Source organism: Thalassophryne amazonica, chromosome 11 (assembly GCF_902500255.1).
Source record: "Thalassophryne amazonica chromosome 11, fThaAma1.1, whole genome shotgun sequence".
NCBI classification, from domain to species: Eukaryota; Metazoa; Chordata; class Actinopteri; order Batrachoidiformes; family Batrachoididae; genus Thalassophryne; species Thalassophryne amazonica.
Window position 1 is genome coordinate 6,017,659 of NC_047113.1, and position 15,652 is coordinate 6,033,310.

The 15,652-nt window shown below is 41.8% G+C and overlaps 1 protein-coding gene across 4 annotated transcripts in view; it reads right to left on the reverse strand.

Annotated features, from left to right (window-relative positions):
• The window catches only part of LOC117520140 (serine/threonine-protein phosphatase 2B catalytic subunit alpha isoform-like), a 155,029-nt gene that overhangs the window by 63,321 nt on the left and 76,056 nt on the right, over positions 1 to 15,652 (reverse strand). For all 4 annotated transcript variants that reach the window (XM_034181445.1, XM_034181443.1, XM_034181444.1 and 1 more), the window contains exons 4-5: positions 9,537 to 9,648; positions 2,606 to 2,751 (exon numbers count right to left, since the gene is read on the reverse strand). In XM_034181445.1, the coding sequence (XP_034037336.1) occupies positions 2,606 to 2,751; positions 9,537 to 9,648 (258 nt within the window). The remainder of the gene's footprint in view (positions 1 to 2,605; positions 2,752 to 9,536; positions 9,649 to 15,652) is intronic.

Below are 15,652 nucleotides of genomic sequence, written 5' to 3' on the forward strand. Positions count from 1 at the left end.
GTTGAACATGCTTTTCTCTTTGAAAGCCTGAGGGAAATGGGACGTTCAAGACATTGTTCAGAAGAACAGCGTAGTTTGATTAAAAAGTTGATTGGAGAGGGGAAAACTTATACGCAGGTGCAAAAAATTATAGGCTGTTCATCTCCAATGATCTCCAATGCTTTAAAATGGACAAAAAAAAAAAAAAACAGACACGTGGAAGAAAACGGAAAACAACCATCAAAATGGATAGAAGAATAACCAGAATGGCAAAGGTTCACCCATTGATCAGCTCCAGGATGATCAAAGACAGTCTGGAGTTACCTGTAAGTGCTGTGACAGTTAGAAGACGCCTGTGTGAAGTTAATTTATTTGCAAGAATCCCCCGCAAAGTCCCTCTGTTAAATAAAAGACATGTACAGAAGTGGTTACAATTTACCAAAGGTCTGTTAGAAAAGTATCGGACCGTATTTTTTTCAAAAACCTGATGGATTTGAATCACATGTGCACACTCTTAAGGCTATGAAATTAGGCTATTGGTAGAAAAAAAAAGTAGAAAAGGGGGTGTTCACAATAATAGTAACATCTGCTGTTGATGCTACAAACTCAAAACTATTATGTTCAAACTGCTTTTTTAGCAATCCTGTGAATCACTAAACTAGTATTTAGTTGTATAACCACAGTTTTTCATGATTTTTTTCACATCTGCGAGGCATGGAGTCAACCACCTTGTGGCACCTTTCAGCTGTTATTCCACTCCAAGATTCTTTAACAACATTCCACAATTCATTCACATTTCTTGGTTTTGCTTCAGAAACAGCTTTTTTTTATGTCACCCCACAAGTTCTCAATTGGATTTAGGTCCAGGGATTGGGCAGGCCACTCCAAAACATTAATTTTGTTAATGAATGTTAAAGATTTTGCTCGTTTACTCGTGTGCTTGGGGTCATTGTCTTGTTGAAACACCCATTTCAAGGGCATGTCCTCTTCAGCATAAGGCAACATGACCTCTTCAAGTATTCTGACATATCCAAACTGATCCATGATACGTGGTATGCAATATATAGGCCCAACACCATAGTAGGAGAAACATGCCCATATCATGATGCTTGCACCACCATGCTTCACTGTCTTCACTGTGAACTGTGGCTTGAATTCAGAGTTTGGGGGTCGTCTCACAAACTGTCTGCGGCCCTTGGACCCAAAAAGAACAATTTTACTCTCATCAGTCCACAAAATATTTCTCCATTTCTCTTCAGGCCAGTTGATGTGTTCTTTGACAAATAGTAACCTCTTCTGCACGTCTTTTATTTAACAGAGGGACTTTGCGTGGGATTCTTGCAAATAAATTAGCTTCACACAGGTGTCTTCTAACTGTCACAGCACTTACAGGTAACTCCAGACTGTCTTTGATCATCCTGGAGCTGATCAATGGGTGAGCCGTTGCCATTCTGGTTATTCTTCTATCCATTTTGATGGTTGTTTTCCATTTTTTTCCACGCCTCTCTGTTTTTGTTTTTTTTTTTTGTCCATTTTAAAGCATTGGAGATCATTGTAGATGAACAGCCTATAATTTTTTGCACCTGCGTATAAGTTTTCCCCTCTCCAATCAACTTTTTAATCAAACTCAATCAATTCAATCAATTTTTTTTTATATAGCGCCAAATCACAACAAACAGTTGCCCCAAGGCGCTTTATATTGTAAGGCAAGGCCATACAATAATTATGTAAAACCCCAACGGTCAAAACGACCCCCTGTGAGCAAGCACTTGGCTACAGTGGGAAGGAACGAAACTACGCTGTTCTTCTGAATAATGTGTTTTCCTCAGGCTTTCAAAGAGAAAAGCATGTTCAACAGGTGCTGGCTTCATCCTTAAATAGGGGACACCTGATTCACACCTGTTTGTTCCACAAAAGTGACGAACTCACTGACTGAATGCCACACTACTATTATTGTGAACACCCCCTTTTCTACTTTTTTTTACTAATAGCCCAATTTCATAGCCTTAAGAGTGTGCATATCATGAATGCTTGGTCTTGTTGGATTTGTGAGAATCTACTGAATCTACTGGTACCTTGTTTCCCATGTAACAATAAGAAATATACTCAAAACCTGTATTAATCTTTTTAGTCACATAGCACTACTATTATTCTGAACACTACTATATATCTAGTCAAAATGACATCACTAAAGTAAATGATACTTTGTCACAACACCTTTTCAGATTTGTAGATATCTTTAAAAAAAAAAGGTGGGGGGGGGGCGGAGATACATGAAAAACTGAATCCAGAAACTCCCTAAAATCACAATTGCAAATAAGATATCAACTTTAAATTTAGATAGCTATATTTTAAGTGTAAATATCTGGAATTCACATATCAGATCATAAATTACATTCTCAGGTTAGAATGTAACAAGAAAAAAAAACAATATCCAAATTTTAGGGAGCCTACAATCTTCTGGTTACAAATACACTTTTAGAAATCATTTCAAATACTGGAAAAGGAATTCACACTTGTCCCATTATACTTATTGCTATTTTTAATATATAACTCCGATTAGTGATATTCAAATTGTGACTAAGTTTTAAAAAATGGCATGCCTCATGCTCCTCGTGCATTGTACCTTCTTGATGTCGTCCAGCGTGTGGATCTCTGGTGAAAGCCCCCCGTGCACACACAGGAACTGCTGGTTCATCAGGGCAGCCAGCGGCAGGCAATCAAACGCCTCCATGCAGGACTCGTACACCTGCTCTGAGTACTTGATCTTACCTGGAGTGGATTTGGGCAGGAAATTTCAAGTCTTCAGAGAAATGAGCGCCTGAGTACATTTTAACATGCTTTGAACAGCTTCCACACTTGTAAATGTACACACAGTCCCTCTCACTCAGAGTGTGACTGTTACATATCACACACACACAAACACACACACACGTCTGCAAGAAGGAATGTTCAGAACAAACAAGCACGAAGCCTTCACATTAAAACCTCCGTTATAGGAAAGCTGTCATCTCACACACACACACACACACACCACACACACACACACACACACACACACACACACACACACACACACACACACACACACACACACATAGTAAAACTCGCCTAAAATGTCATCTTAGAAATTGGATATTGGCACTCACTGGACAAAAGCAAAAGTCACAATTCTTTTATAAGCTTTTCCATGTAATAAATATATAATTCATTTATTGGTATTTACATTAATTATTAAGATCCTATTGTCTTATGTACAATTTCAATAAAGCCCCTCAATCAATCAATCATAAACAATATTTATGTTTTAATGGCGTCTGCATGAGGGCGTGCGTGTGCGCATACATGAGTTTTTGACAAGAGCGGAAGTTAGCATTCAGGCTGATGTCCGCAAAATTTCTTCTAAAATGCTCCAGAGGTGTTATCAGGTAACAAAAGCAGCGTTTTCAGTTTTAGAAGTGTTTATTTCTCGCTAGCTTTTACATAATATTTGACAAAGGGGATATATTTACACACAAATGAAACAGAGTTTGTAGCTAGCTAGACCAGCCAATGACATCACGGTGCACTTCCGTGACAGGTTTCAAAGTATATGGCAATCTCAGCAAACAGCTACGGAACCGTCTGAAAACAAAGTACTCATGAGTACTCGTGTGTTTCCAACAGGTGACGTCGTTACTAGAAGCGCCCCAGCATGTGCTTCAGTGGAATATAGCTATTAACGTTAAGAACAGAGGCACAGATTAATTCCAAAGTTTACACAAGTGTGATGTTGTGTTATGATGACTCATTTTTAAGTGATACCTGTTCATTTTGATGCAGTCACGGTAAAAGGAGCAGCTGTGATAAGGGTTTTTTTTTGCACCTGCGGCATTTAGTCATAAACGTAGCATGTTAAAAACGCTCAGAACTGTTGTATATAACTGTGAAAAATCTAATAAATATATATATCTGTGTCATCATGTTGCCTGTACAAATGTCTCAGAGACATTCCAAGTCCATTAAGTGACAATAAACAGCTGACTTGGGGGATAAAACAGCATAACAGCCGTTGTAACCCGCATGTCAGATGTTTTTGTTAAAAGGGATTATTCAACATTAAATCTCTTATAAAAAGTTCCTTATAGAGACTGACAGTTTTATGACAGTTGAGAGAGTCTACAACGTCTACAATGTAAATTTATTAGTTGTTTCGTTTCATAATGTGTTTTCTCTCTGTTCTATTTTGCTTTGTCACTTTGTTTCCTTTGTTACTTTTCATACTTCTGCCATGGTTTAGTTCCATTCTTGTTTTGCTCAGTCAGTCTGTGTTTTCATTGTTTATTGTTTAGTTATCATCTGTCTCTTTTTAGTATTCTTTTCTATTATCTGTTCTGCTTTAGTATCGGGTTTTTGGTTTCTGTTTTGTTCTAGTTTTCTTCAGCCATTTCATGGTTGCATTACTGATCATTAGTTTGTCAGTTGTTTATTTTCTCATTTGTGTTGTACCATTGGGTTTTGTATCTGTTATCATGTAGTCTCTGTTTTTCTTGTTCTTCTGCTTGAGTATTCATTTGTTCATGTATTCCCTGATCAGTTCTCATGTTCTTGCCCAGTTCAGTGTTATATGTTATTCTGTCTTATGTTTAGCCTGTTCATTGTTCCCTGTTACTCCTTACACCCAGTTAATTATGTTCACTCCACGTCCTGCACCTGCCCCATGTCTTTGTCTTTCTCTTTGTTTTTGTCTGCTTTGTGTTTTCATTCACTCACGCTCTTGCCACCTGTTTACATATCTTTGTCTATTACTTCACGCCACTTTGCGCACTCCCTGCCTCACCATCTTGCCCCATCCATACTCTTTGTTCACCAGCCACACCCGCTTTCTAGATCCTTCTCCTCATGTGCACCTTGTTAACACCTGCCTATTTAATCTCCTCCCACCCACCACACATTTGCCAGTTTGTCATTGCTTCTAGCACACATTCCAGCCTTTTTGCATCCAGTCACGATTTGTCTCACCGTGTACCTGAAACATCTATGTGTTTCTTGACCGTGCCTTTTGCCTCAGCCCATATGTCAGTGTTTGCTTGTGCCTCAGACCCCTGCCTGGAGATAACTGTGTTTTTGCCTTACCCTGTTTGTACCTCTGCTCCGCTGCCTGACAACCTGTGTACCAAACCTCAGCCTGGAATAAACACGACAACTACTTTTACTACAAAGTCTGGTCTGGGCGTTTGTACTATGGGTCCACCCTCTCCAGGAGCCGGTCTCCCGCCCGTTCTGACATACAAGCTTAATACTGATTATATACGAGGTCTGTCCGTAAAGTATAGGTCCTTTTTATTTTTTTCAAAAACTATATGGATTTCATTCATATGTTTTTACGTCAGACATGCTTGAACCCTCGTGCGCATGCGTGAGTTTTTCCACGCCTGTCGGTGACGTCATTCGCCTGTGAGCACTCCTTGTGGGAGGAGTCGTCCAGCCCCCCGTCGGAATTCCTTTGTCTGAGAAGTTGCTGAGAGACTGGCGCTTTGTTTGATCAAAATTTTTTCTAAACCTGTGAGACACATCGAAGTGGACACGGTTCGAAAAATTAAGCTGGTCTTCAGTGAAAATTTTAACAGCTGATGAGAGATTTTGAGGTGATTCTGTCGCTTTAAGGACTTTTCACGGTGCGAGACGTCGCGCAGCGCTCTCAGGCAGCGTCATCAGCCTGTTTCAAGCTTAAAACCTCCACATTTCAGGCTCTGTTGATCCAGGACGTCGTGAGAGAACAGAGAAGTTTCAGAAGAAGTCGGTTTCAGCATTTTATCCGGATATTCCACTGTTAAAGGAGATTTTTTTAATGAAAGACGTGCGGGCGGATTGCAGCGTCGGCTCGCAGCCGCCGCGACGCTCCGTCACAGGAAAAACACCTCTGTTGGAAGCCTTGAGGACAAGTTGGAACATCTCCAGCTGATAAACAATTTCTCATATACTCACTCCACTGAAAGCCATCAAAAGCCAACTGGATTTTAACAAATGGTTATCAACACGGAGGTGTTTTTCCTGTGCCGCCGCGCCGCGTCAGCTGCGTCCCGACGCGCGGACCCGTCCGCACGTCTTTCATTAAAAAAATCTCCTTTAACAGTGGAATATCCGGATAAAATGCTGAAACCGACTTCTTCTGAAACTTCTCTGTTCTCTCACGACGTCCTGGATCAATAGAGCCTGAAATGTGGAGGTTTTAAGCTTGAAACAGGCTGATGACGCTGCCTGAGAGCGCTGCACGACGTCTCGCACCGTGAAAAGTCCTTAAAGCGACAGAATCACCTCAAAATCTCTCATCAGCCGTTAAAATTTTCACTGAAAACCAGCTTAATTTTTCGAACTGTGTCCACTTCGATGTGTCTCACAGGTTTAGAAAAAATTTTGATCAAACAAAGCGCCAGTCTCTCAGCAACTTCTCAGACAAAGGAATTCCGACGAGGGGCTGGACGACTCCTCCCACAAGGAGTGCTCACAGGCGAATGACGTCACCGACAGGCATGGAAAAACTCACGCATGCGCACGAGGGTTCAAGCATGTCTGACGTAAAAACATATGAATGAAATCCATATAGTTTTTGAAAAAAATAAAAAGGACCTATACTTTACGGACAGCCCTCGTATTGTTCAAATTCAGCCAGAAGTCTGTGTAAATTGGGGGGTTATAACAGCTGCCCCCCTCCCCCCACACATACACCCAGACACCAACAAAGTAAAAAAAAAAGTACTTTCATTGAAAGAACACGAAGCAAAAGATGGAAAAAATAATAAAATTCCACTCATCCATAGCATGTTCTGAGTTTTTCCAATATGTGACATACATCTGCGTGTCCAGGCACGTCCAAGACCACAGCAGCAGTAAAATCAGCAGCTGTGACAAACAGCAGCGTCACCGCACTTTAAGTTTCAAAATCCGACAGACTCTGATAAAGTTAAGAGTTTCGAGGAGAAGTGTGTCGTCAAAGAAAAGCTCAGAAACTTAGCTATTGGACAGAACCGCATTTGTTTCCCTCTGTCTGTCTCGGTCTGGGATGTTTCTGTTTTGCTATTAACTACGTCACATGCAGAGAAATACTGAGAATTGCCGAGTGAGATGTTTTCTGGAAATGCACCTGTATCCTCGCTTTGGGTGAGGAATAAAAAACCATCATAAACCACTAATTATGAGCGCATGTGCACAGGGAGACTTAGAATCATGAGTACTTTGATGTTGTATTGCTAACTTGGACGTTAAAACATGACCTTTAAAATAGGTCAAGGTTAGCCATCTTTTAACTTGTCCAAAGGTCTGAGCCCCAAGAATGTTCCTTGTGTGTTATGTGTCGGACGCAGCTCGGAGAACCGACCAGCGTTTGAAGGACCCAGTATGAAATAAGCAGAGCACGGTACAAAGGCTAACTGAATTTAATACATAACAGTGATACAAAAAATAACAAAAGAAAGTGCGGTCTGGCGTGGTGCGCTCCCAGCAGCGCTAACAATCCGGAGCCAGAAGCTGTTCAGACCCAAGGACCCCGCCGACACCCCCCAGGTGGCCGCAACAAACCGAGTCTGTGAAAGAAGGAACCATTATGTGAGTCCACACTCTACACACAGAGAGAACACTTAAAGGTGTACAAACAGCAAACACTTCCTGGCTTGATTACTAATCAGCTTCCCAACCTGCAGGCATGGAACATCCAGTTCACAAAACTCCACTGCAGTGGAAGCCGATACATGGCTAACGTACAGCTCAATATAATAAGGTGTGAGGGACACCACATTTACTGACTGTATAAATGTTAGTCACAAAATCTAACGTACCTCAGGAAGTGTGCTGATGAGCGTGAGACCTCACCCCCTCCTCTTTCACAGACCGTGCATCAAACCCTGGACGTTCTCTGCATCCACTGATGATGAGATGGCTCCCGAGACGACGATCTCACCCGTCTGGTCACAAGGTCAAGTCTCTGGCAAATACACACTGTATACTCCAGTCTTAAATGCCACCATGTTCCAATCCATATAGATGCACCTCAGCTGTGAGTCCTGACGAGCCGCAGGTGATCAGGGTGAGGTCCTGATAACCTCAGCAACACAGCCACTCAGTCCCAAATGCAAGCCACCTGGAAGGAAAAACAAAAGACAGAAACAAAAAGGCAGCCAGGCCCCCCAGCCATACAACATTGTGAATTTGAAAACTCTGGCAGTAATAGAACTGGACTTATGCTGAGCACAGACAGACGGACAGACGCAAAGTCTTCGCATCACCCGATGGCCATATTTGATGGCCTTGTGTAAAAATAGGTGGTACAGAGAAAAATGTTATGCTAAATAAATCAAATCAAATCAACTTTATTTATATAGCGCCAAATCACAACAAACAGCTGCCCCAAGGCACAATAAGGCTAAATAAGATGACAAAGACCCTGATTCTGTTTTTAACTCAAGGTTCGAAGAAGAATGTGAGCATAAGGCCACACAGAGGCGACACTGTAACTTATTTTATGTTAGACTGTTTGATTTGGCAGCAGGATCAACTCAGAAACACAACACGCAGCATCCCTAAAGTACGTTTCACACACGGCCGTTACAACACATCTGACAGCAGACATAATCACTGGATTAAAATAGCTGAGAAGACATCAGAGATGGACAGAAGGCAGAAAGGGAAAAGCGCGGCATTAAGATGAGAGCAAACGGGACAGAAAGAGGAGTAAAAAAAAGAAGAAAAGAGGCTGATAATTTCATAAAGAGAGAGCTCAATGAGTGAAGACAGGAGAGAACGAGAGACAGGAGATGTTACGAGCTGAAAATAAGAGTCGAGGGAAGAGGAAAGAGAGACTGGAAGGACAATGGGGGGGGGGGAGACAAACAGTGCAAGAAGCAAATCAAAAGCAGTATTGTGGAGACGCCGTGCGACAGCAAGTGTGTTTGTCTACCTCTCCATCTGCATCGTGTCGAGTGAGAGCTCATTATTACTCCTCCACCAGTTGTCATCTCAGTCCACACACACTCAAACATTCATGAAGACACACACACACACACACACACACACACACACACACACACACACACACACACACACACACACACACACGTACAGCAGATGGTAATTGAGGGCGGCCTCTATTCGCCACAGGCACCAGGGGAAATTATCTTCCTTGTCCCTTGGCCAATCAGACACAGAGGAGAAAGTCCCTGAGCCAATCATTAAAGGCCAAATTAATTTGCTGCTAATCACCTGCTGTCGGACAGGACGCCAAAGCTCTGAGAGTCTGGAGGAGGAGACGAGAGAGAGAGGGAGAGAGAAGGAGGAGAGATTTGTAGTGAGGAAGAAAAGAGGAGGATGGAGACAAAGGGGGAAGGAAAACGTGAGGAGGAACTGAAGGATGTGCAGGTGATGGGGGGGGGGGGATCTTAAAACAGAAGTCTATCAGAAAGACATCACTTCATTGTAACTTTGAAAGATGGGACATTTTGGAATGAGTAGGTAACATACGGAAGAACAACAGAGACGTGTGAAGGGAGAGAGAGTGAGAGAGAAAAGTGACAGATCTTACTCACATTCTTGTTTGAAGGTGAAATATTCTGTCAGATGTCTACATTCATGGTTTCCCCGTAGAAGAAAGAGCGTCTTTGGGTAAAGGATTTTCAGTGACCACAAGTACAGCACACACTAGAGGTGTGGAAGACAAAGAATACAAACAGTGCAACAAAAAAACATCATTAAACCTGCAGAATACATCATTTTAACTTCAAGGACCAACATAAACAGTGTCTCTTAAAGGGGTCACATTTCCAAAATCTGGTTTTAAATATTTTTTGGAAAATGTTTGAGGTTTTAAAAGTGGACACGGCCACAGGTTCACTGACTTGTTACGTGAGTGAAGATCAGGGAGTGGCGCTCGCTGTTAGGAACATATACAGGTGAACCTTGTTAACTCACGCAAGTTGGGGTCCACAAAATCGAACCGCGAGTTATCTGAAACCGTAAGTTAATGTGGTTGACCAAAAACATACAGCAGCCTTTATACAGTAATCTAATTTTTGGGGTCCACAAATCGACCGTGGGTAAAGCCAAAACACGAGTTACGCATACGCTAGTTAACGGGGTTCACCTGTACTACATATCTGCTCTCTCGTATCAAACCCGGAGATGATGCAACTCAAAATTTGTGGTAAACCAGAAGCAGGAAACAGAAGCAAACCTTGTTTTTATTTCTTCGCTCGTATAAGTCAATTACAACTTAGAACACCTTATGGCACTCGGCCAACCTCAGGCATTGTTGTGCGGTGTCATGAAAATGGTCGAGCAGTTCTGAGAGACCTCACATTGCCACTTCTGGACTCACCCAGGTGGCACCAAGTTAGCAAAGTCTACTGCTGAACGTTCGTGGGTTGCCTTATGACAGCAAAGACGTTTACAAATAACCCAATCTGCTGTAATTCTGGAGCAGAGGTTGGCTCACTTTATTGTCATCTCACAGTGTATCACTTTATATGTTTTAAAATTCTCGAATCATCTGCATACCAGAACAAAGAACTGTGTGAAATTGTCAGTTTTATTGTCAGTGAAGCTCATACATGACCAGACAGCTCAGCGAAGATAGTATAAGATACTATAAGGTCATGTGTTGCGGAATTTGCACTAAGATGTTAATATGCTTTTGATTGATTGTGTATTTATATTTTAACTATGATGTAGTATGTGGTTGTTTTGTTTTTGATGCATGGGTGGTATGTATCAGATGTGTTGGTGTGTAGCAGACCCCTCTGCTCGAGGCAAATTTCTCCTTAGGGAGACAAATAAAGACACTTTGGCCTTTGGAAATCCTGATCCACCTGGTACAGTCGAACAAACAGAGTGTAATGTGGAATGCCGTGGCTATTTGGATTTTGGTTTAGCAGTACCTTGAACTAAATTTGTCAACGCAAGAGTCTGCTTGTTAAAAAGTGTCTGATAATAATAATAATAATAATAATAATAATAATAATAATAATAATACATTTTATTTGTAATGCACTTTACATTTGACACCAAATCCCAAAGTGCTACAGTATAAAACAGAAGAACACAGAAAACTATAAATCTGTATAAAAGCAATAAAACAGTAACAATAAAATCAAAATAAGAACGATAAAACAGCAGCAGTTATTTAGCTAAAGGCCAGAGTAAAAAGGTAGGTTTTGAGTCCTTTTTTAAAAGCATCCACGGTCTGTGGAGCCCTGAGGTGGTCTGGGAGGGCGTTCCATAGACGGGGAGCAGCCACTGAGAAAGCCCTGTCACCCATGGTCTTGAGCTGTGTCCTGGGCACGGCTAGACAGTGCTGTTGGCCTGACCGGGTCCTAGTGGAAGTGTGTGGTGTGAGCAGTTCAGTGAGGTAAGTGGGGGCCACACCGTGAAGACAGTGATGAGTGTGCAGGAGGACTTTGTATTGAATACGGCAGCGAATGGGGAGCCAGTGGAGGGAGTGAAGAATGGGGGTGATGTGCTCGTGCCTGCGCACCCTCATCAGGACCCTGGCAGCGTTGTTTTGGACATACTGGAGCTTTTGAATGCTCCTGCCAGAGATCCCAATGAGGATCGCATTACAGTAGTCCAGCCTGGAGGAGACAAAGGCATGGACGAGCTTCTCTGCAGCAGGGAGGGAAAGAGAAGAGCGAAGTTTGGTGATATTACGGAGGTGAAAGAAGGCAATTTTACAGATGGAGGTGACATGATTGTCAAAGCAGAGGTGGGGGTCAAATTTGACCCCCAGGTTTATCACAGAGGGAGAGAGGGGAATGTTGTGTCCAAAAAATGGAACAGGAGTTGATGGTGGGTACCAGTTTAGATGGCTTCTGTTTTGGAGCCATTTAGCTGCATGAAGTTTTGACTCATCCACGCCTCTATCTCCTCCAGGCAGGAGCTGAGGCGGGAGACTGTGACCGAGGGGGGACAAGAAGGAGATATGGTGAGGTAGAGTTGTGTGCCGTCAGCATAGCAGTGAAAATTAATTCCATGCTTGCCGAAGACACGACTGAGGGGAAGCATGTAAATGGTGAAGAGGGCTGGGCCGAGTACGGAGCCCTGGGGGACCCCACAGGTAACAATGTGGGATGTGGATCTTGCTTCCCCCAGAGCTGATAAACCTTACTGCTCCAACAAAACTTAATTCCTGACCCAAAACTTCACTCACAATCTTGGTATAGAGATTCATTCAGATTAATCATTTGGATAACAAAAACTTCATTTCATTTGTGAAGATCGATCCATTCCTGCATTTAAGGCCTGTGGTTGTGAGTGGAAAAACTGGGAATGGTGCAACATTTGTCTGTTGCGTCTCCATTCACAGCTTCACATTAGGTTGGAGTAGAAGAGATTGATTGTAAAAAGGAAAAAAAAAATCAAATCTAAGCTCGGGTTTCCAATGTGCCTTCTTGAAGGTGAAATTTCACATGTACATTTTAAGAAAATCCTTCCCTATATCACTTCATCATGAAGCTAAATAAACTGGGCCCTGATGTAAAAAGACACATGGATTTCCTACTGAAACATGACGTACTCTAAAACTGAGAAACTGTTGCACGCACATAAATATCCAGATGTATCAAAGTGTGCATACACATGGATCCAAGCACATTCTGTTTGTACATCCCACTGAACGTGGAATTGAGCACACATGCAGATGTATCAAACTCCTCCCTCTCCACACCTCTATTTAAATATGCAAATTCATGTAAATAGGCCCTGGGAACTGGGATTCCCCTCTCTGTCCGATCATTCCACATGAACACAGAAAAGAAAATTATACCAAGTGTGAGCTACAGAAATGACATAGAGACACGCAGGGATAATATATTTGGTTCCCTGTCAAACAGAATAAACATGAAACGTAAATCAAGTTAGTGGGAGTGGGAGTGTGTGAGGCCATAAACGTTGTGGGCTCAAAGCAGTGCACACACACTGATGTAAAAAAAAAAAAAAAAAAAAAATGAGGCGCACCACAGCTGAAAGTGTGTGACATCCACAACTTTACGCATGCAGTTATTGAGAAATATTGAACACAGGGAGACAATTGGTTAATAAGCTCTGCTGCCTAGTTTCACCATCTAGAAAAACAAAAAATACATTAATAATAATAACAAAAAACATATTTGAATGCGCACACACCCAAATGTGCTCGGGCTGGTTTTCATTCGGAACAATTACACAAATAATCTATACTCATTAAGCAGCTATCTGTCACGCACCATGCCAGCCCCTAGCCTGTTCCCAACACATTGCAATTGCACATCACATATGATTTGAACATTGATGGAATGAAATTGTTTCCTATTAACAAAGAAAAATCCATCATGTGATGGCTCCTTTATAGTAATATACGAGGTCTGATAGAAAAGTATCCGACCTTTTTATTTTTTGCAAAAACCTGATGGATTTGAATCACGTGTGCTTGCATGAGCAAACCTTGAACCTTCGTGCGCATGCATGATTTTTTTCACGCCTGTCAGTTGCATCATTTGCTTGTAAGCAGCCTTAAAAAAATAAACAAAATTCTATACAACAATTCACATGAAAATGTAGGAAATGCTTCTGCCGTTTTTTTTTTTGTTTGTTTTTTTTGTGGCTATTTACATGCAATAAGATGCCAGACAAATTAATTATTTTTGTGTCACTTAGAAAAACATTTCCTGTTCAACGCACATCAGAAGCCCCAATAATTAATATCCATGTGTATTTTTCCTTAATTTCTTGTTTTTGTAGCATTTTTTTTTTATTGGTGTTGCCTGTGTTAGTGGCAAAAAACACAAACAAAACAAAACAATAGAAAAAGGTGTTTTGGACTTTGGGGTCTCGACCTGGAATCCTGTGTTCTCTGCCCCTGGAGCCTGCTGACTGCTGGGGCAGTGTGTGTGTCCACTCTGTTCTGTGTTCCAGGACTCGGCGCTGTCATGGAGAAGGTGGAACAAGCACGCGGTCCCATCCACTGTGCTGATCTGTGCGCACAGATCTGTGACTCCATCCGCTCTCATTCATCCAGAACAATAAAGTCCACTTCATCATCAGATTGATCGCGCAGTGCTTCAATCGTCTTCATGCAGTTCAAAAAAGAGAGAGACTTGACGCACTGTTCCAAGATGCCTGATTATTTTGATGCACTAAATAAATAACTACACCACACACGCTAAAACACTCCACCACACACACTAAAAACACACTCCAAGCACGGCAAATATCACACAACTTTCAAAACTGATTGTTTTCTGCTTTCCGTACCACATGAAACCAGAATTTCTTCACTTCCCAACCAAATTACATGGGTTGGGGATCATTGTTTATTAGGTAATATTAATATTTTACACCAGTTATAAATAAAAATTTGTGTAAAAGTCCTGTTCACAAAATGTGCACACGTGCACACACAGACTGCAGGTCTGCTGGTTGTCATCAAACCCACGTGGGGTGTGTGATTTTGATTGGTTAGTTCCTGAGTTTTCCACCAATGGTAAACACCCCTTTCTCCTGCTGCATTTAAGGGAGTCATATTTCTTTCCAGCCCTCTCGCTCCTGCAGCAGAATGAGGAAATTTGTCATTTTTGCTGTGAGTGTCTGTAAACTGCGCAGCAAATATGAGCATATTATCCCCCCCCCCCCCACAAAAAAAAAAAACTTGTGTAAATTATTAATCAGAATTCAAGTTATACTTGGCCTATTAACAAAATTTAAAAAGTGGTGTGCAGGTTGAATTAGACACGTTCAACACATATTCAAACAGACACTCAGAGTTTAGCAGATTGTGTGCTATGTCCGCTTAATTAGGTCATGTGACATCTGACGTGGAGGTGTGTCAATCGGCTCCAGAGGGTTAAACTGAAAATTAAAAAAAAAAACAGGTCTACAGCAGTCAATTTATTGCTGGTGAACCCACACCTTGGGTGTAATTTTTCCTGCTGACTGACTCTGCTCTTTTTCTCTCTGTCCGAGGTACTGATGACACTGCACAAGATTGACAGTTGCACACCACAGGGTGCTGGACTGACCATGAGATGCCATGCCTGAAGGTGATGCAGCGCACTGCAGTCTGCGTTTGGAATAAACTTTGCCACAGTGACAGGCCCACTGACGGCGTGATGGAGGAATGCTGGCCCTGCACCGCAGGGCGCTACATGACCTCCTGCCTGTGGCATAAATGTGTATGTGGTCATCTCAACAATTGCACTTTCTTTTGATGTTGCTTTGATTTCCTGTTTTCTGTTTCTTCAGCTTTGTAAAAATCTTGTAATGGCCTAAGCAATGGGTCACCCCTCTGAGTCTGGTCTGCTTGAGGTTTCTTCCTCAATCTCATCAGAGGGAGTTTTTCCTTACCACTGTTGCCTGTGTGCTTGCTCTAGCGGTTGGTAAGGTTAGACCTTATTCCTGTGAAGTGCCTTGAGGCAGCTTTGTTGTGATTTGGCGCTATATAAATGAAAATATAACACAATGCTAAAATACCCTCGGCTGTATAAGCATTGTGTTATTTACTGTATAATTTGCAGTTGTTTAGTTAATTATTATGATCCTATTGTATTACGTACAATTTGTACATGTTCAAATCAAATCATCATTTGTTCATTTTGTGCAAATCAAGGAATATTTGTAGATCACCCTCTGTGCATTTGCACATATTAATATTTATGACACAAATTTAACTCCATAG